At 37.5% G+C, this 21,056-nt stretch overlaps 1 protein-coding gene across 18 annotated transcripts in view; it reads right to left on the bottom strand.

Annotated features, from left to right (window-relative positions):
- Positions 1-21,056, bottom strand: part of Ndae1 (Na[+]-driven anion exchanger 1) — a 162,164-nt gene that overhangs the window by 56,702 nt on the left and 84,406 nt on the right. For 16 of the 18 annotated variants that reach the window (XR_010517738.1, XM_065224407.1, XM_065224411.1 and 13 more), the window contains one exon: positions 3,335-3,429. Coding sequence is in view for 17 of the 18 variants with exons in the window: in XM_065224411.1 (XP_065080483.1) it covers positions 3,335-3,429 (95 nt within the window). In the remaining variant the exon portion in view is untranslated. Of the gene's footprint in view, positions 1-3,334; positions 3,430-9,744; positions 10,132-20,674; positions 20,694-21,056 lie in introns of those variants that run through there. The other 2 variants (XM_065224408.1, XM_065224406.1) reach the window with 2 other exon arrangements.

The raw sequence follows: 21,056 nt of genomic DNA on the forward strand, positions 1-21,056 counted from the left end.
AAATCTCTTTGATATGTAAGGACCTGGGACCGCGTTTTTCTGCTCAGTAAGCAGGCCACTGTAACCGACGATCTTTCAAATCCGAAGACTAAAAACTACGAAAAAGTACTTAGGCCTTCATTAAGTTCCACTTACACGCGACGTTCAATGACAGGGTTCTATCCAGGATTACATCTGAAAAATCCAAATCTGGCCAACGCCCACCTAAACCTGTTCTAATCCACCTGAAATGACTAACGAATGGAAGACTTTGACTACCCAGCCATGCAATAGTCTCATTCCGTGCCTTATGGCAACTTGATGATTCTATTGCGCTCATCTTTTGGCACCACCCAGGGGAGACTTGGTCCTGTACCCAATGCTTAACTTATCTCCATTCCACTCAGCTACTCGCAATTTCTTGTGATATAGTGGGCGGAATATTATTATATGAGACAATTCAATGCAGACGTCTTTCCAAATTTGGTAGATCGACAGGTAATCGGTGAGTTACCACGATAGTTGCTATTCAACAACTCGACAACGTCCCATCGTCAACGCCTGCTATGAGAATTTCCAATTGCAGACGTCAACGAAATGACGTCATCGAGCTATCGATCAACTACCCTGGTTATCGCCTGGTACCTTATAGCACGATGCTAGGAGGCGAACCGGAAGAAACGATGAGCTACCTCTCCCCCTGTAAACAAAGTTCGAACTTCAGTATGCAAACTGATTTTTACTTTAAAAAAAATCCTAAGTGACTTCGGAGTCTCAAACATTTTCGAAGTCCTGAGGAGGATTTAGCGATCCGACTTATAATGGGGGTTCGACTTGTGTCGTGTGACCGGAATCTTAAATCTTTTGTTGTACGCAGTGTTGCAGTGTTGTTGTCAATGTTACCTTGAATTTATTCAATATATTGATATTGACAATAAAAATGACAATATAACTTGATGTCATCAATATTATTGACAATGTTTCCCCCAAGGTTGCAAATACTCATTTCAGCTATAATAATGTTTTTCGGAATAATAAAACCAAAAGATGGTATGATGACATGTTTTACTTGTAACTTACAAGAAAAGGTTACAAAGAATGCGTTTGAAACATAAAACCTGTAAATTTCGCTTTCTATGAGTTACAATCAGCGATTTACTGATCACTGAGTGAGTGAGTGAGTGTGTGAAAAATCGCTGATTGTGACTATCATGAAGTGAAATAAACAGGTTTAATATGCCAAACACATTTTTTGCAACCTTTTCTTTGGGCCAAATTTGAGGATGAAAATCGGGTACCAAAATTTGGAACACCTTAACACCCCTCATATCGCGATGTAGGCCATATTTTTGGAGATAAATGGGTTAAAGATTTGGAACTCCCAAATAGGGTTTTTGGCCAAATTTGGATTGAAAATCGGGTACCAAAATTCCTAACACCTTTCAAATCGCGATTAAGGCTATATTTACGGAGATGCATGGGTTTAAAGATTTGGAAAACCCAAATAGTGATTTATGCCGAATTTGGGGTGAAAACGGGTTACAATATTTCGAGCACTTAATCACGATTAAAGCCATATTTACGGAGATAAATGGATTTCCGACTTTATGTTCATTTTATCATTTAAGTTTCATTTGACCTTTTGTTTTTTTTTTCGATCTGTTGTCCACTTCAACCACTTTTACATTTTGACCTTTTGTCTTGTCGACTTCTTGACCTTTTGTCCTGCAACTTTTTGTGTTTCTACCTTTTGCCATAAATTTCACCGAAAAAATAATTTGCGATTTCCTGGACGATGCCTAGTGCAGTTGTGACAATTTACTGCCGGCCGTTTTCGCACTTTGTTCTGCAGGGTCTGATTTTGTACATTAATTTCTTCATAATGAATCAATTGTAAGCAATCGCATCATCAAGATGTCACGTTCCAGTACGCTGCGAAGTTAAATTTATACTTTATTCATCAAAGTACTATTTCCAGCGCGTGATAAAAATCGCCTATAGTAATTATAGAATGCGAAGCGGTCGCAACCGCATGCACAGTGGGGCGATTCGTAGCAAAAGCTGGACAAAATTCTGAAATATCTCGATCAGTTTGAAGGCTAAGGGCCAGTTTAAGCCAAATTGGGTAAATTCTGAACTGGTACCGGATCAAAGAAGGAGCCAAAATCTATCAAAATCGTTCAACATTTCTACTAACCAAATCCACGCCAACTTCCGGTAAATATGAAAATGCGTTGAAAAATAGTAAATTTTTGTCCAAGGCATGATCATTTCAGAAATTCAATGTATATGGATAGTTGATTTCAATGGCATCATTTTTTCTCATCCCTGACGAGAGAACTAACATTTTATGCAATAAAATGACCTATAATCTGATATAAGCATTGTTTACCTAAGCTATTCTATGGCTAAATCACTATTTTATATAAATAATGTTTAGACATCTATAACTAAATTGCGCCCAATTGCGTCAATATGGTACTTGTGCTGACTGAAGGGGGTTTTCAAGATTTTTCTAAATATCCGGACCAAATTTTGGTCAAGTTTTTGCTTCTATGTTAAAATTGAATATTTTCAAGAAATTCAGTTCCATTCAGCTCTAGAGCGCTAAAAATGTTAAATGCCATAATTATTTTCAACTTTACATGATATTTGCAATCATAATAAATCATTTAGAACCACCCTAGAATGTTATTTTTTTTACATCATTTTGATCGCAAAATGTGAATTCAGGAGCATCAAATTGCTTAAAAAGTATGTTGGTTACGACTTTAAACATTTTGTTTTGTTATGATCGGTTTTTGTATGGGGTCGCCCACTGTGCACTGGTGACATGGTGCTGCTCATCGCAACAGCTGGTTTTATGGGTGTTGGTATAGGATAAAAACGATTTGGTGGAGCGGAAGGTTTTGATTGATATCGTAATCGATACCTTACAACCTACTGCAAATAGGAAAGAAATAGTCTTGGAAGCGATTTGATAGGAAAGGCATTGTTGCCACTTCAGCAGAATGGATCCAATTCATTCGTTTGTGCTTGACTTTATCAACTTCTTGGATTCCATTTGTGTGAAGGGGTAATAGGACGGAACGCTTTTTAATCAATGAAAGGGAAATGCGATATCAAGTGTGAAATACGTGTCGACGAGCCGGCATGAGATGGCACATAAAAGCTAAGTGGATGAACAACGTTTCGCTGGGTGTAAACACGGACACAAGAGAAATATTTACCCAGCGATCAGAGAGTTGCAATACATATTTCTAAACGATTTACTGCAATTTTACGACCGTGTTTGTTTAGATTAAATGTTTGCTCATTTTCTAGACAGAACAAGTAGGACACGAACAAGGCTTACCTTCATAATCAGGGTGTTCCGGAAACGTGCTGCTCTTGAGCCGAGGATCTGTCGGTGCTTCATCATCCCCGCCGCCGTGATCCATTTTCCAAGGCCTGAAATGACGAAATAAATATAAAATTAAGAAAAATTCACTCGAAACGTCTATTAGTCATATCTTTGAAGTGCACTTTACTTTATCACTTGATAACTATCGCTATCAAGAACAATTGAGTCTGTTTCTATGCATCAATCAACATTGAGAATTGAAGTTATTGAGTTCCACAGATAAGCTCTGCTACTAATTTAAAATGCAACTGACTGACCGTCAGCCAATTTCAACTGGTGACCTTTCAGCAAATCAGACATCTAGACAACTCCCACGCGCATAACTGGCATATTTTAAGTATGTCACTCCCCCAGATATGAATGCAAAGAATAATCTACACTATGCTAATTCTAATTTAAATTGAGCTTCCTCTTTCCTGGACTTGGTTCATTGTTTGCTAAAAATAACAACTGCAGCGCTGCATCAACGTAACTGATGGAATCCCGAAAACAATTAATAGCGACAGTCACCCTGGGTCAGGTGACAATTTTTCCGCTGCTACTTGCACGCACAAGGATGGGAATGATTTCCCATGGCGATTATTTAGCAACAGTTTTAAGCTGCAGCGTATTTTCTCGAGTTTTTCTGCGAATGTTAGGTTGTATACATAACGTTATGGAAATGCATTGTCCAGCATTCGATGCAAATGTGTATCCATTGTGGAAGGCTGGATCGGTAGGAAAACGGCAAAATGAAAACTATTATCGCAAACTGCATGTGAAGTGCTCTCTCTCTCTCTCTCTATAGTGGCGGGAGCAATGACAATAATTATGATAAAATGATAACTATATCTTGCGCGAATGCGAGTGTGGGTGGTTGGATAATGCAGCTTGTAACTGGTGGCAGTGGAGACGAACGATATGGTTTGTTAGAGGATGGGTTTGGCGGGAAATATTCATAATTAATGGTGCTGAAAATTCAACCTAGTGTAAATTGTTGCAATTGCATCGTTTGAGGGAGGGTTATGAGTGCTTTTATCTCGGAATGGGTAATGTGTTGACGTTAAGAGGGTGGAATAATGCCGGCAAGATTGATTGTTTATTATTAGCGAGGGAAATCGCAGGAAATTTAGCTACACTTATTCTGTGAAGGATTTGATAGAACCAATCATTTTCCTGACTTGAAATATTTTCAGATATTTAGAGGCTTCGCAAAATCAGGATCATATTTCCAATCTTGACAAATTTTTAGAACAGTTATAGATTTTGTTAAGTTTAAGAACTAAAAAAATCTGACCAGTGTGCTTGAAAATGTTGTCTGTACTTCTATACCCTGATCACTTAGAAAATTTTCGTTCATGATTAGGCCTTCTGGATGCTCAGTTCATATTATAACGCAGCGGCAAGGTTGCAAAGACTCATTTCAGCTAAAATAATGTTTTTCGGAATAATAAAACCAAAAGATGGTATGATGGCATGTTTTACTTGTAACTTACAAGAAGAGGTTACAAAGTATGCGTTGGAAACATAAAACTTGTAAATTTTGCATTCTATGAGTCACAATCAGCGATTTGCTGATCGCTGAGTGAGTGAGTGAGTGAGTGAGTGAGTTTGTGAAAAATCGCTGATTGTGACTCTCATGAAGTGAAATAAACAGGTTTAATATGTCAAACACATTCTTTGCAACCTCTTCTTGTATCCTACCAATTCAAAATTTAATCATGGCATCTAATTATTTCATAATTTAGAAAAACATTGTTTTAGCTGAAATGAGTCTTTGCAACCTTGCGCAGCGGTAGTGTGAACACTAAGATACATAGTTTTACTGATGTTTCACCACAAATCGGCTTAATATTCAACGCTTAGACCCACGTGAAAGGAGTTAGGCGCTCATTAGTATTAGGGTACATCACGGTACATATACACTACCTCGAAATCCCAATCATCGTGAATGCATCAGGGGAGCATTGCACACCAAATAGCGAAAATATAAACGATTTTTAGATTTTACCTCTCAGAATTCTATGAAATTTTGAATACAATTGTAATTGTTCGGTGGGAACAAATGAACCAGGTTTGTGCTGGGATTCGGCCATTTCATCTCGCATGGTGCAATATGTTCCAGATGATTTTGAGCGGTCACAATAGTTTGTACGGAGATCAGTCTACGTAGGGGAAACGGATGTAATGTCAGCCTAAATTCCCCTAATTTGAGCCCATACATATATTCAGCAATCGACTAAATTTTCAATAGCGAACAAAAATATCCATTAGTACCGTCCCAACGACGTGTTCATCTAGATAAAATTGATAAATAGCTGATTTTTAGCGATGTGCCCAATCTTAGATCCATAGGCCAACATTAGAGCCATTTCCCCAATGTAGGATTGTTCTTTGAAGACTATCAATCAAATATGCACGTTGTGAAAGCTTTGCTTCTAACTGAGCAACCTGATTTTTGGGCATCATTAAAATAAACTGCTGAAACCGAAAAACGTCAAGACTTCATAAAGTTTTATGCAACCCGTTTATTTTCGTACCAAAGTAAACTACTGCGCTAAAAATAATCCCTCAGAGTTTTTTCACTCAGTCCAATAAATATTAATATTTGCCACTTCAATGTAAGAAAGTGCAACATTTTACAATAGAGTGTCATATCGACATACTACTGGCAATAGAACTTTGATATTTATTTATTTTTTTATTTTTTTCTAGCAGGGGAATTGGCTCTAATGTTGGTCTATGGATCTTAGATTGAGCCCATCGCTAAAAATCAGCTATTTATCAATTTTATCTAGATGAACGCGTCATTGGGACGGTACTAATTGATATTTTGGTCGCTATTGAAAATTTAGTCGATTGCTGAATTTTTGTATGGGTCCAAATTAGGGGCATTTAGGCCGACATTACATCCATTCCCCTATGAGGCTATTTTTAGAACAGCAGTTATGCGAAATGCGTAATAATTAATCTTATTACATTTACAGGAATTGTATTCATTAAATGTTTAACAACATGTGATATCAGCGACATGTGGAACGCATGTAGCAATAGATGTTTTCTAATAAGTGGTAATGGCCTCAATATTACCTAACATAATTGGAACGGGAATTGAAATTGTTGCTGGTACTGAAACCAGTGCTGAAAAATCTCGACATTACACAGGGATATTCAAAATGCTGGTTTGGTCACTCATTTGAGATAACAGTCATCGTCAAGACAAACCATATCAATTGTCAATGACAACGCTGTCAGTGACGAACATGTGCAGTTTTTTTGTTCGCTAAATGTGTAACGAAATTAAGTGACATGAGCAAAAGAATTACATGGAGCCGTTAAAGTGAACAAGCATCTACGTCCTGAACTGCTAGGATAACAATAATGTGACACAGACTACACAAAATTACAGTTTTTGTTACTATGTTAATCTTTGTCATTGACGAAAAAATGAATGAGATTTTGACGAAGTTTTTTTTGTTGATCAAGTCTTTTAGTGACTATGTGAAAAACAATTTTGTCAATATCGTGCGAAAGTCTGTCAATCACAAAGACAAATCTTAGAACTGAATGAAACACAGTGAACGATGCATCCTTGTTAATGAAATCGGTTTTTAGCCTATTGGACATCGTGGGTGTTAAGTTATGAACTCTTCAACTGTAGCTACCAGTAAACCCTTTAAATGCAGCTTCAAATTGAATTCCACTGTTTGACTAGAGAATCCGGTTCAGTTATGTTCCAGTTCCAATTATGTTAGGTGAGTTCCAGTTCCAGTTATGCTAGGTACTAGTGAGGCCATTATCACTTGTTAGAAAACCCCTAGTGCTACATGCATTCTACAACCAAGTCGCTGGTATCACATCTTGTTCAATGTATAGAATTCCTGTAAATGGAATAATATTAATAACAGATTACAATTGCGGAAGTTGCCATCTTGGATTCCAATAATCGATTTCCGGCCTCTACACGTCGTCCCCGTTCCAAAAATGCCCATCTTGAAGGATATTCGGAATTTCATCACAAACCGGAAGTCGCCATCTTGGATTCCAGAATGACTTCAACCATAGATTTTCGGCCTCTACACGTGGTTCGCGTTCAGAAAATACCTATATTGTAAGGTATTTGATAGTTTTGCACAAACTGAAAGTCGCCATTTTGATTCCAAAATGGTGTCAATGATCGATTTTCATCCTCTACACGACCGTTTAAAAAATACCCATATTGTAGGGTATTCGACGGTGTTTAACAAACCGGAAGACACCACCATAGATTTCAAAATGGTGCGAATTACCGATTTCCGGTTACTACATGTCATCCCCGTATCGAAAATACCCATATTGTAAGGAATTCGAAATTTAATCAAAAATCGGAAGTCGCCATCTCGGATTCCAAAATGGCGGGAATAATCGATTTCCGGCTTCTACACGTTGTTCCTGTTCCGAAAGTATGTACCCATATTGTTCGGTGAACCCACTCGAAGTACACTTTCATGTTTGCTTCTCAGAAAACACTTAGAATCTGGTGGCTCGTAACCCGCGTTATTTAAAAAAAACGTGTTATTTAAAATAAAAATCATCGTAACAAAACGTGTTAAGTTTATCTGTATAAATCCGACCAAACAGATTAGAAAGAAACCAAGTCCTTTGAAATTTGCCTTGTTTTATTTCGGAAAATTGAAAACATTAGACTTCCAAAGCGGCATCACCATCATGACATTTACATAAAATTTATCAAGACATTGCAAATAAGGCTATTTTTCATTTGTTTCGAACATTTAGTGATAACAATTTCAAGATCACAGACAAAAAGACATAACACATTGAATATTTTTCACTGTAAAACATTGTCACTAAAACACTAAAAGTGGCGTCGGTGGTGTAGTGGTACACGTGATTGTTTCTCACTTCAAATGAACTGGGTTGAATCCCAGTCAGCGCCACCGGGTTTTTCTGAGGCATAAAATCTCTGATCACACCTTCTTTCGGAAGGGAAGTAAAGCCGTTGGTCCCCGGTCTATGAGTTGATGGGTCGATAGCTAGGGTCCAGGTGTGGGAGCTGCCTTCCTGGCGTTGGTACTAAGTACGGAAAACAAGATCGACGAAAAATCTCTGTTGAGTACATTGCGCAGTATGCTCAACAGATGGCGGTAGTGTGTCAACGTCAAACACAAGGGAATTGAATATGCGCGCCACAAGTGGTGGTACTGTCAATATTTTTTTTTTAAATTGACCGTTAAATGCGTGTTCGATGAAAAAGATGCTTTTGTTATGTCTGTTTGTCTGTGATAAGATGGAGTCTGAATTGATTGATGAGCGTTTTAGTTGAATAATCTTATCCCTTATTAAGTTGTGTTTTTCTTTTAGTTATACTACTATTGTATCAATTTCACTTTCGCTAACTCACTATTCACTTTCACTATTTACTTTCACTATCACTTAAATAAACAATAACAGATACGTGTTTCGTTTACTACTTGCAAACATATGCAGTGTCTAGTCTAGACACTGAAGTCTGTTGTAAGTAGTAAACGAAATACGTATCTTTTATAGTTTTTTTTAAAGTGATTGAATGGAAGTGAATAGTGAATTAGTGATAGTGAAAGTGAAACAATAGTAGTAGAATTAAAAGAAAAATGTAATAAGGTACACAATAGGAGGTTGCAAACACTGTGTTGTATACATAACACCTGCCAATTTTGCTTTCAAATTTTCACAATCTGCGAAAAATTAAGAATGAAGAATTGAAGAATGGGTCAGTGACAATGATTGCGACTCTCATAAAGCGAAATTGGCTGGGTTTATATGTCAAACTCAAACTTTACAACCTTTTCTTGTTATTTCAAATAACACAATATAACATTATAATACCTTATGATCCCATAATCCCATAAAACATTTTTTCATGCGAAATTATTGGAAGTGACCCTGGTTTGGAACATTAATTAAAGTGGCGATGCCTGTCTGTTAATTCAATTCGCATCGCATGGCAATATTTAATTTTCACAAGTCACGGAAAAAGTCAACAAATCTGAACAATATGGACTGAGCTACCACACCTGACGGACACTAGCAGTTACTCAATCGAGACTAACCACCGTGTGGCAGTTATGACTGTAACAAGCAGTGTTCATTCATACTGAAAGCCGTCCAAACAACAGTGCACCCCGCAGTAAATTGCTCCCGTTCTGTTGCGGCATAAAATGATGCAAAAACGAACTCTTTTCATGAGTGCACGATGGGGGGCACCTTTTCCGCTTTGATGTGTCATAATGTCGTTCACTCGATAACGGCTAGGTACCTACTCAGCACAGTCCAACAGGTTAGGATATTTCATTATGAAGCGATAATGCGCCAATCAAATTGAGCAAACTAGTATAATTACGTACTTCACGCAGTTTTCATCCATGGTTGGATTCCGAAGGTTCGAGCTTCCACTGTTGCAACCGACCGGTGATGAACTGCCCGATAGGAAATTCACTTAAACTATCACTACTCTTTTCACTTGTGCTCGTTGGTTTGACGTCGTTGTTGGTCGTTTGGTAGGCACTAAGTACCGGCCTTACCGGAGGGTTGTATAGTGACTACTGTAAGTAGCGGTTGTGATCGTTGTTAATTATTGCCGCCTGATGACGATGATGGTGAGCTACTGATAAAGAGGATGTTTATTGTTGACCGAGGGGTTTTGTCTTCATCAATCGGGAAAGCTGGCTGCAGTTGTTCCAGCAATAAAGATCAATGCAGCATGGGAAAATATGCTGATAATTACACCGACTGGTCGAAAAGCGAGGTTTGTCACACGTATTACTGATTACCGAAGCTAGTGATCGTCAAAGGAAGCTTGAACGCATTAAGGATGGTCTGGAAGTTGGACGCAGTGAGTTTATAATAATTGTGAGTTTATGACGTTGTAGATCGACGACGACGACGTTATCAGTTCATTTGGTAAATTTACGCTTCTAGTTCGTTCAATGTACTGCGCGATAGTTAACCGAAGGATGATCAGGCACTCGCCCCGTAAACCAAAGCCAAGCAGCACATAACAAACGGCGAGCATCATGCAGCGCATAACGACCGGCGAGGTCTGACCCAGATGATTGCCAGGTCGTGTTTTTTTTCATACATTCGCAAACACTATGGTCACTGATAAGCAGACGAGCCTTGTCGCAGTTTCAATAATCACAGGAATTTTCATCAGAGCACTCTTTCTCTGAAGTTGTTTACAAACACTCGACTTCACCTCGGCTTCTGATAGAGGATTAACGAGGCGATGCCTGTGGCACTTGTTGGTAAGCTCGACAGTCGACATACTCGACTGATAGGGCAGGTACTCGGCGTAAAAATAAAAACTAATAACCATCATCGGATCATTACCAACTGGGTGTAGGACCTCATCGGATCAGCTCGAGTAACGCGTGCACTCACGCGCTGCATTCGGTTCAGTTTGGTGTTTGAATCGCATCAATTATTAATCAACTGGTTTGAATAAGCATTCTGAAGTGGCACTGTTGCTTATCATTCGGCTTTGCATAACTGATTGGATTCTTTGAGCAAGATCATACACACACGGAGTTCAGTGTATGAGTTGTAGATAATTTCAATAATTTACACCCTTGTTTGATTGCACTACATGGTAGGTCACATTGCGGATGCACCACATATTGCAAGAAGACGCAGTCTTTCAAATGGTAGGTGCAAGGAGGCGTATAAAACCATGAATAGGAAAAAGAAAACAAGTGCAGTTGATGCAGGAAGTCTTGTTTTCCAAGCATCGAAATGCTGTCCCAATAAACGTGTGACTAGAAAAGTTTTATGCTTGACTATAGACAACATGTGTACGCCGTAAGGCAATCTATGATGGTGATTAGCCTCTTAGCAATTGTTTACCATGTGATATTAAGCTTTTAATTTCTTTATTGAAGAGTTTTGGCCGTTGGCTGATTCATCACTGTAGCATTATTGATCAATTTTCGATGTTTTTCATCTTCTTCAGTACTTTTCGATTGTTTTCAGTTTTGAAAAATGTGGGAAGATGTGTGGGAACTTTCATGACAGTTGTTTAACCAACTGAGCTATTAGACAGGGCTGTATTTGAGGGAGGCAATTTGGAAAATTGCCACAGACCTCCAGCTAGAGGAGCTGTCCAGCTATAGAGGCTGAACAAATACAGATTTGCTGTATTTTTTAGTATATAATATTTTTTTCTACTAAAGAAAATAATTTTTCAATTCATTATTTGAATTTTTGGAATTGGACGGTTATTGAGTAAATTGAAATTAGAAAATCAGTTCCTTCATTATTCATAATTAGGTTGCAAACAAGTACATCCAACTTTTGGAAACTTACTAATGTTAGTCATGGCAAAACAGTTTTAGAAATCAAACTGCACCTGACATCACAAATCTTTATGTTGCAGATCTATGACAGACAAGTGAATTTCACCGAAAACTTTTTTTTAAGTTAGTTTAAATTCAGTTTATCATACCTGTGCTCATTTAAAAAACTATAAAATAGCAAACGTTGTAATTGAATAAATGAGATGTCAATTTGAATGTTTCATTGTTAACCCCATATATACAACATTTAGTTTTAGTTATAGTTTTCATAACTTTCATTATTGTTTGTCCTCTTTTCTTTAGAGAAAGATTGCCACGCAAATTGCATATATCGTGAGATATTCATCCATATTCTTGTTTTCGTTCGAACCGTTTGAGCCATACAATAACATTTTATTTCGCATGGTTCGAACGGTTCGAATAAAGACAAGAATATGAGTGATTGAAAAACATATTTGTGTTTTGTGTATTCCCCATTTCCCAGGTAACGGCAAATAAAATGAAAGTTGAAGACATACACATAATCCCAGTTGGAACGTAACAATAAAATTACTAATTTGTTGTATTCATCTGAACAACTTTTCCAACGACAGCAACCTTCTATGTAGTAGAGCGGTCTAGTTAAAGCAAGCAATCAAAAGTCAAATGGTATAAAAGCGCCGAAAAATAGGGGAAATGACGGCTTCGGCATGACAGACTATTTTCGGCAACCCAAATTGAAACACTATTTTCACTGGATTTTCTTACGAAAACACTTCGCTGAATGCATGCAAACGATTCTTTATGCTTTCAGCCTCAATTTGACTATATTTTTACCACTGAGAAAAAGCAATCTAGCAAGGTTTTCTTGAAATGAAACATACGCACTACAAATTGTAGCTGATTTGGAGTTGCCGATAATAGAACAGCAGATTTACATGCAGTTCAAATGGAACGGTTGCCGAAGAAAAACTGGTTGCCGACAATACTCGCCCTCACTAGAAAAGATTGGAGCTTTGTAAAAGCGTTTCAAAACAGTTTTTGACAATTCTTTCGACTGAAATTGTTAGAGCAGCTGGCAGCAAAAGATTGTAAACAAACCAATACTGCATATGTGTGCGTTCCATAGAGAAAAAGGCTATAGAAAGAACGTCGCTGCTTAGGTTGCCGAGAATACGTAAATTCCCCTACGAGAATCTTGATTTGAGCTGTCCATTATACAATAGATCTTATCCATCTGAATAACTTTTCTAAAGACAGCCACTTTCCTATATAGTCGAAACACTGAAGACGAAACCAACTCAGAGAGTGAGTCACTTTTACTCATTCGTATGGAGAAATTTCTTAAAAGGTCACACAGCACATGAGTTTTATCATTCGTTTTCAGTGAGACTGCTTCAATAAGCAATCAAATGACACTAACGGTGTATGGTGAGTGAATTCTGAATTGAGAGGTCATTCATGCGATATGTCTTGTGTATCCGAATAAGTTCACTGAATACAGCAACCTGCTTTTTGGTCATGCTGCCATATTAAAACATCGAATTTGATGCAAATTGCACACTGAGCTTGACCATCAAAAGGCCTTATGCATCTGAATCACTTTTTTTTTAGCCAAGATGGCAAGTTACATTGAAAACTAATCTTATTCAGAGAGTGAGTCACTTTAACTCATTTGTATGGAGAAATCGTTTTCAGTGTACAACGCAACGAACATCCCTTTTTAGCACTCGGCAGTCAAACAATAACGACAGTACAATTTTCTACGTTTTCCTTACTTAAGCATTTAGATTAGCATTCTTAGCCCCACCTTTTATTTGTATTTTGCTGACGTAGGTAAATGAATAGAAAATAGCAAAGAAAAAAAAAATGAAATTAAGTGGTTCGTCTCTCTGTTCTCCCGATAGTCATAGCGAGCAAACACGTGATTGGTTGATTATGGCGAAAATTTTTGATCAATTTTCAATAGTTAACATTTATTCTCTAAACAGATTAAATATTCAAAGTAAATTTAAACATGTTTAAAACTAAAATATTTATGTTTGAATCAAATGCAAAAGCATGTTTATGTCAGCAATATAGACTTTGTTTACCCGTGTTCTTTTTGTTTGTTTGTTTAAACGTGTCCTTTTTTTCCTTTTTGTTTATATTCGGCAAACTCAACCGAAAACGGCCCACAAGCAGCGAAATCGAAGTAAAGGGTCCGGAAACCCACGTAGGCAAGTCTTCCAAGCTCGAAAACGGCGGAAAAGTATCAACTTCACTCCGTCGTTTCTGATGCCGATCCCCATATTACTCTCACCCCACCCGACGTCGAAAGATAAACGAAAATCTTAAATGATTTCTGAATCCATTCCGGATCTTCCCCCAACACCAAATGTTGAATGAGGCCGGTATGAGGACCAGCGTCAGAAACGACAAAACGACGCTAATATCACAAAGTTTCACCGATTCTACTGAACTGGATCCCCCGAATACCCACCCCGACGGGCCACCGGATCTCTGACCACCCACAGACCAGCCTTAATCACACCGAAAAATAGCAGGAATTTTGATACCCTGTCTACAGATTTCCATTTATTTACTATTCATTTTATTTTGTTTTATCCCGCATTAAAATGCTAAAATAATTTTAAAAATAGGTTGTTTAAAAAAAAGCATGTTTAAAACAAACATTTATTTTTTCAAAAATCAAAAATATTCACGTTTATTTTCAACACGAATATTTTTAAAATAAACGTAAATTATTTATGTTTAAAACATTGATATCAATGACTTCTAACATGGTATATGTTTGAAATCAACCTAGTTTATGTTTGTGACCAGAACAGTTTACGTTTAAATTTACCTCAAATATTTTTAAAACGACGATCAACTTTTCTGCGTGTTTATACTCAACACATCTTACATTCAATCTGAATAAAAAGATGTTACTAAAATTGAATTTCATTCATAAATTACCATGTTATAAGCGTTCAAAACCTAACACTATTGCGTCACAATATTTTTTTTTTATTTGCACCCCAGTATAACCCACAAGGTCAGGCAAAACATTGCATCGCTTTTCAACAATATCTGTGCTTGTTGATCACCAATTGTTGAGTTGAGGTAAAAGGTCTTTCATCAAAATAGCTTAGATTAATTGCATTTAATTTTGGTTATGTTTCGAAAGTAATGTTCTTAAGTAGATTGATTTTGAAGCATGACGCCTTCATTGAAGCTTTATGTAGTCATCAATGCTTCATGAATGTTTCCTTTTTACTGATTTGTGTGGTTTTTGTGTAGCATTGAACAAAGAGAATAAGCGGATCGCTAAATTCAATACCGTAATTCCGGGGTAAATTAAACACGGACTGCTTTATAGTTAGGCCTCAGCTGGTTGGGCCATGACCCAATTAAAAAGCAACTGGATGTCATAATCTCATGTCAAGTTGCATTTGACTATCAAACATAAATTCTTTCAAGGTGAGATCATATGCATTTTGGACTGCGCATTCAATGTAATGATTGTAAACATTTGGTATTTGTTCGAACCATTTGAGCCAACTTATTCTACTCATTTTCAGTAACTTGCTTCAATCAGCTTTGATTGAATCCGTTTACAGTGAAATCTTCTCAACCACAACAAAGGATGCGCTCAACCTTCATCAAATTTTGACCGTCACGTTAATTGACCCAACTACACGAAACGAAAATCAATTATTTAATTCATGTGTTTCACTTATACATTTTTGCCAAAGCATCAGCCTTATACAATCCATAAGACAAACCACATAGCTCCTATTAGAATGCATAAAAGGTATGTGTGACCGCTTATCCATTTCATTTGACACATGATCTTTATTAACTTTTTGCAAGGCGTCTGCTTATTAGTTGGCTTATACATTTTATGAATAATCAGCAATGGAAATTTGCCAAAAGGTATAAGGAGATTTCTATCCGTGTAACGAACCGAATCCGCTAGTTGGGCCGAGGTAGAGACCCAGCCAGGGAATTACCACGGTACTTATCAGATTGAGCGTTTTGTTTAGTTATTAGACATTTTTGACGTAGAACTACGTCTGTGGGGGTACACTTTTTGAAAGCCGAAGATGGAACATGTAACGAAATTATGAAAGATTTTGAACGTTAATAACTCAGCTGCCCCTGGACTAATTTCCATAATTTCCTCACCAATCGATCAGAAATATTTCCACGCATCGATAACAAAGCTTCCAATTGTTGATTTTCAAAAAAAAAACTATAGTAAAAGTGGTAAATGTCAAGCATTGTTCAAAAGCGAATTGCGTACATGCATATGCTGCTTCCCCAACACAGTCATCAGAGAATCGTTTCTAGACGAAACAAGTCGCATTCGCCTGCGATCTTCGGGCGTGTGTGAATAGGGAGGATGCAATTGCGAAATAGGTTAGTGAAGCCATGGTCATCAAAAGAGGAAATCGATGAAGAGAATTGACTTTCACCCCTCTGCTTCTAAGCCCCTTAATTCAATCGTCGTCATAGCAATGAAAACTAGCATCGCACCGCTTTTGGTTCTTGGGTTACACTTGCTGGTTGCAATTCTACTGGTGGAAGACCATCATAAACCTTAAATTACACTGTTTTTTAGGGATGCCTCGAAGTCCAATTATTCGATTAACAATTAATCGTAAAGATTTTTCCAGCTGTTCGATGTTCAGTTCAACCCCTGTCCAGCAGCAGACGGGCCGAGACTCTTGAGAGTGCCCAATCATGGAACCGAAAAATATGGGATTGTTCGGTCCGATTTGCTGATCCAGCTGCCAACACGTCATCATCATCTTTCATCGACTTTAAGCGTGTACTACAATTGGCCCTTTTCAAGGCCACCAAGATTTTCCAACATGTCCCAACTAAAATTCATATCAAAAGGTTCTTTTCAGGGCAATCATAGTCATACCAAAAAGAGTATAAACAGAGAGAACCCCGCTCAAATTCCTATTCCTACACAAAAGACAAGCTCTTGCTGCCGTTAACAAATAACATTTATTATATAAGACCACGTAGTCCTACGTCACCATTGCGTACAACCTTATAGGTTTTTAAATAACAAAGTGGAAAATATAGATATGGAGTGGAATTGATAAAATCCTCAAATGGCTTTCGAGTGACTTTCTATGAGATATTCGTATTAAATTTGGGTTTTATCTTCCATCCCTCCCCTCTTCTTCATTTATTTGAAAGGCTCAATTGCTTTAGCTTTACGGAGAAAATAATTCATTTTTGTAACTTAAGATTTGTGCTTAAATCTACATCTGGTGGTTTACTCGAGGTTAGAGGGTTGAACTTTTTGAGGATAGGATCAGATGAGAAGCTTTGGAATTAGTTTTCGTTGCCTCATCAGTAAATTGTCGCTAAATAGTTAACGGTTATGACGTTAAGACTTCGTCTTCGCTTGGAGCTCGGCTGTCGGTGGTGGGCGACGGTGATGTTCATATATAGAGTTAATTTCAAAAGTTTTCTGAAGGGAATTCCAAAAATGATTTGCACAGTAATCCAAGACTGTTATACTGAAAATTTCTAAAGATTACCGGGAAAGATCATTAAATTTTTAACGGGAATCCTGAATGTAACTCTGAAAACGTTTTGGAACGATCCTAAGGAAATCCTTGATATAAGTTCCAAAGACATTGTTTAGTTAATCTGGAATTTTTAAGTCCCATACCGACACAGACATTCATGATCCATAATTAAGACAATATCAAGATCCTGGTCTTAGGAAACTATTCAAGACTATGAGACTTTACATTTTTGAAAACTGAAACACAGCGTGTTAAAGCGTAACAGTGAAATGTGTGAGATCTTAAACAAGAACAAATTCTCTATACCAGTGGTTCTCTTTTTTTTTAGACCAACTTTTAGGAGTTTTGTAAGGCCAAAATGATATTTAAAAAATGCCAGAAAAGCCGTGGAATTTTAATGGCTATAATCGCCAATACAGCCCAAAAAATGCATAGAATGATAAAATAACTAGATATGACAAAATTTTGGAAAGCGATAAATCAATTCAAAAACGGCCTAACATGTGCGAAAATGATCTGAAAACACTGAAAGAGTTATCCAAATGCAAAAGTAGTATCAAAACATTAATATGGCATTCAAACAAATTAGAAAACCACCTCATAACGTTGTAAAAAAACCGACTTGAGACCTGCTTTCAACGCCAGAATGACCATTGTACAAAAAAAGGCTTCAGAATCGCTAAACATGGTTAAACCGACCTAGAATTGCTTTAGAAATGCCAAATTCTTATCAACTGCCTGAAAATGGCAACCATCATAATAATCACGAAACGTTAAAATGATCCTAAAACACCAACAATTGTCCAACTAAGTGAAAATAGCCTAGACTGGTTGTATAATGCCAAAATGGCATTACGTCCCAGCAATTGTTTTAAATAAGATAAATTCTGTATGCTTTTTAAAAAAAAAAAACGATTATGGTGGAATGTTGCTGGAATAGATTGAGAAATGTTGCTCTATACACCAGACATAATTTCAATATCCCCGATCCTGACAAATTTGCGTATCTTTGGGACATTTTAATTTTTTTGAAATCTCAAACTTTTTTTTTATTATAGGCACTTTAACGCTCTTGGGCCATTCGTGACTTGTCTGGGGTGAGATTTGAACTCGTGACTTTGGCGTGAGAGGTATAGATGCTAACCACTACGGCGGGGTCGCCCCTCAAACAAACTTAATTTATTGGTATTTCGTACTAAGAAAAAGTTAAGAATTTCGCGTCCTAAATAATAATCATAATTCTAAGATAATTGAGATGTTGTGCATATTTTGTGTTAGCAGAATCAGATTAATACACAACCATTCCATAGCAAAACTATATAGTGCATACTTAGTTTTTTTTCTATCGAGCTTGACTGCGCAAGTCTCGAAAAAAAAAAAGTTTTACTGTGATCTCAGCAAACATTTAATTTGTTTGCTGAGATTTAGCTAAGCATTATCCGAGACTCAGCAATCAAATGTCACTTTTTCTGAGATCTCAGTGAAACTTATTTTTGCCGAAATTTGCACAACCGAGCTCGGTCAAAAAAAATTAAGTGTGTGGTTTTCAGAATTTCGTAAAAATTGGCAATTTTGTTCCTAATCGCAAAATATTAGACGTGCATTCATTAGGGTGACCATATTAGTGTGGTCCAAAAAATGATTTATATCGACTGTAACATGGTCACGACACATCGCTTAAAGTGGAGAATACTCAAAAGTTTAGGTTTTCATCAACCGGTGCCTGGATCTCGAATGTACAATCAGAAGTTGATATGAACAAACATTCGGGAACGTATGGTGAACGGTGGTGGTTCGGTCACACAGTACGAAAAGGCGTTAACGAAATGGTCATGCAAGAGCTCGATTGGAATCTAACAGGATATCGTCGTGGAGGAAGACCCAACAGCTTATGGCTCATAGTTCACCTCAACAAAGAAATCATGCAAGCTCTAGACCAGGCTAAAGTCAACCAGGATGACCCTATGCACCACTGGAGGTGCTCGGGTCTTGTGCCGAAATTACACTATATATCTCAAAGAGTATGGTTGTACTTGCCACACAATTATACTGATGCAAATATGGAACTGATTAAAAAAAACTCACAATCATAAACTATGGAAGTGCTCAAAATACTTGAGAAATTCAATAGGAGCTTATTTGCATGTCTAGATGAAATTTTTCAATATTTCAAGCGCTTTGCATATCACATGCCATGCCGATAATTGAAAAAGGATTGTTCTGCAAATATGGTAAGTACTTGTGCTTGAGAAAATCCAGCAGAAAAAAAAATCTTCCTAAAAAAATCCACCAAAAAAATTCCACAATATCAATATATTAAAACGGTTGAACTTTGGATCATTCCACAGCAAAATTTGCGATGTCATCCTTTAAAAAACTGACGTCCGATCACTGATTAGCATTTCGCAGCCACGCCGTCGTGAAATAGCATATTCAGACTTCCTTTGACGCTAGTCTCGAACCATTTTGTGCGAAATGGTTTCTCGGAATCAAACTCTGGTCTGTGCCTTGATCGTTGCCGAAAACAGCTTTGTCACAGCTATCAAATATAACTAATTCGAATCTTCTTGAATTTACTAATGAGTGATAACTATTCAGGTTCCGTTAGCACCACGCGTATCGCGAGACGGTTTACGACGCGCTATCTACATTCCGAACCGGCCCACGAGCGAATTACAACTGATCGTCGTCCGGCGACCAGCGTCTCCATTCTCCGGTTGTGTGAGCATTACTAGCTTAGCCTCTTCCGTTGATAGTGGATAGGCAGTAGGCAAAAAAAGTAACTATCGCCGCCGGGTGGTGGCTTTGATCTGTAATCTACATGTGAACGCGACCTCTGCTGTCGGGTTGCATATTGTTATTTATATTGGTCAAGTAACAGACACACACATGGGCTGGGAGTATTGTGCAAATCCAGCCATTGAACGTCTGTGGCAGGGTCATCCAAGCATGCTTGATCTACGCAATGTTGCATGCAAGGTGAAGAGACTACCAGTGGGTACTCCCATTGATGATTTGCCTACATTGTTTAGTTCCGTTTTCCACGGTAGATCTCGTGCCACTGATTGGACGCGAGATCTTCCAGTTATTCAATTATACCGATCATCAGTTGAACGCTTATGCAAATTCTGGTTCTTAGTTGAGCAACCCTGGAATGGCTGTAGTAAATTGCAGTTGATCATGCGATCGATATTCGGAAGGAGGAAAACTGAAGAAAATCTGCAATATGCTTTTTGTGTTACTCATGGTTGATTGTACTCAAAACACTACAGACTCATCAGTAGAACGCAGAGAAATTGGGAACATACATGTTTACATACAAACTCTCAATCACTTAACTGTTGAAACTGACCAATTCACTAACTATGGACACTTTTACTGGTTTCCAAGTTTTGAATCCGACTTGATCTTTGAAATTTTCAGAAAACGTATACAAAATTACACAAAATAATCTCTCAACTCACTTCTGTACTTTATAGCAGTTAAACTTCGAATAAACGAAACATCTAGCAAGTTCGTTCCTTTTTGGCTTTTATATTTACCTGGAATGAAATAAAAGAAATCAAAACATTTGTCAATATTGACACATTTCATTGACAGATAATATTAGTAATGTAAATGTGGGCACGCAACCTGTGAATCATTAAATTCGAATTGTCGCTGCAAGCATTTCCGTACGGGGGCAAACCATTCTGCAAACAGCTGATTCAATAACGAGCTTCATAATTCGTGCTAATTAATGGCAATCAGATAAGCCTCTGCTATATGGCCCAGTTCGCGCACTTGATGATGAAATAAATGTCCAGAATCCAAACTAATGCGGTTTAAATTAGAGTATTCTAAGTA

Source organism: Ochlerotatus camptorhynchus, unplaced genomic scaffold, assembly GCF_037179485.1.
Source record: "Ochlerotatus camptorhynchus isolate MF236.1 unplaced genomic scaffold, CSIRO-AGI_Acam_v1.1 ptg000211l, whole genome shotgun sequence".
Lineage (NCBI taxonomy): Eukaryota > Metazoa > Arthropoda > Insecta > Diptera > Culicidae > Ochlerotatus > Ochlerotatus camptorhynchus.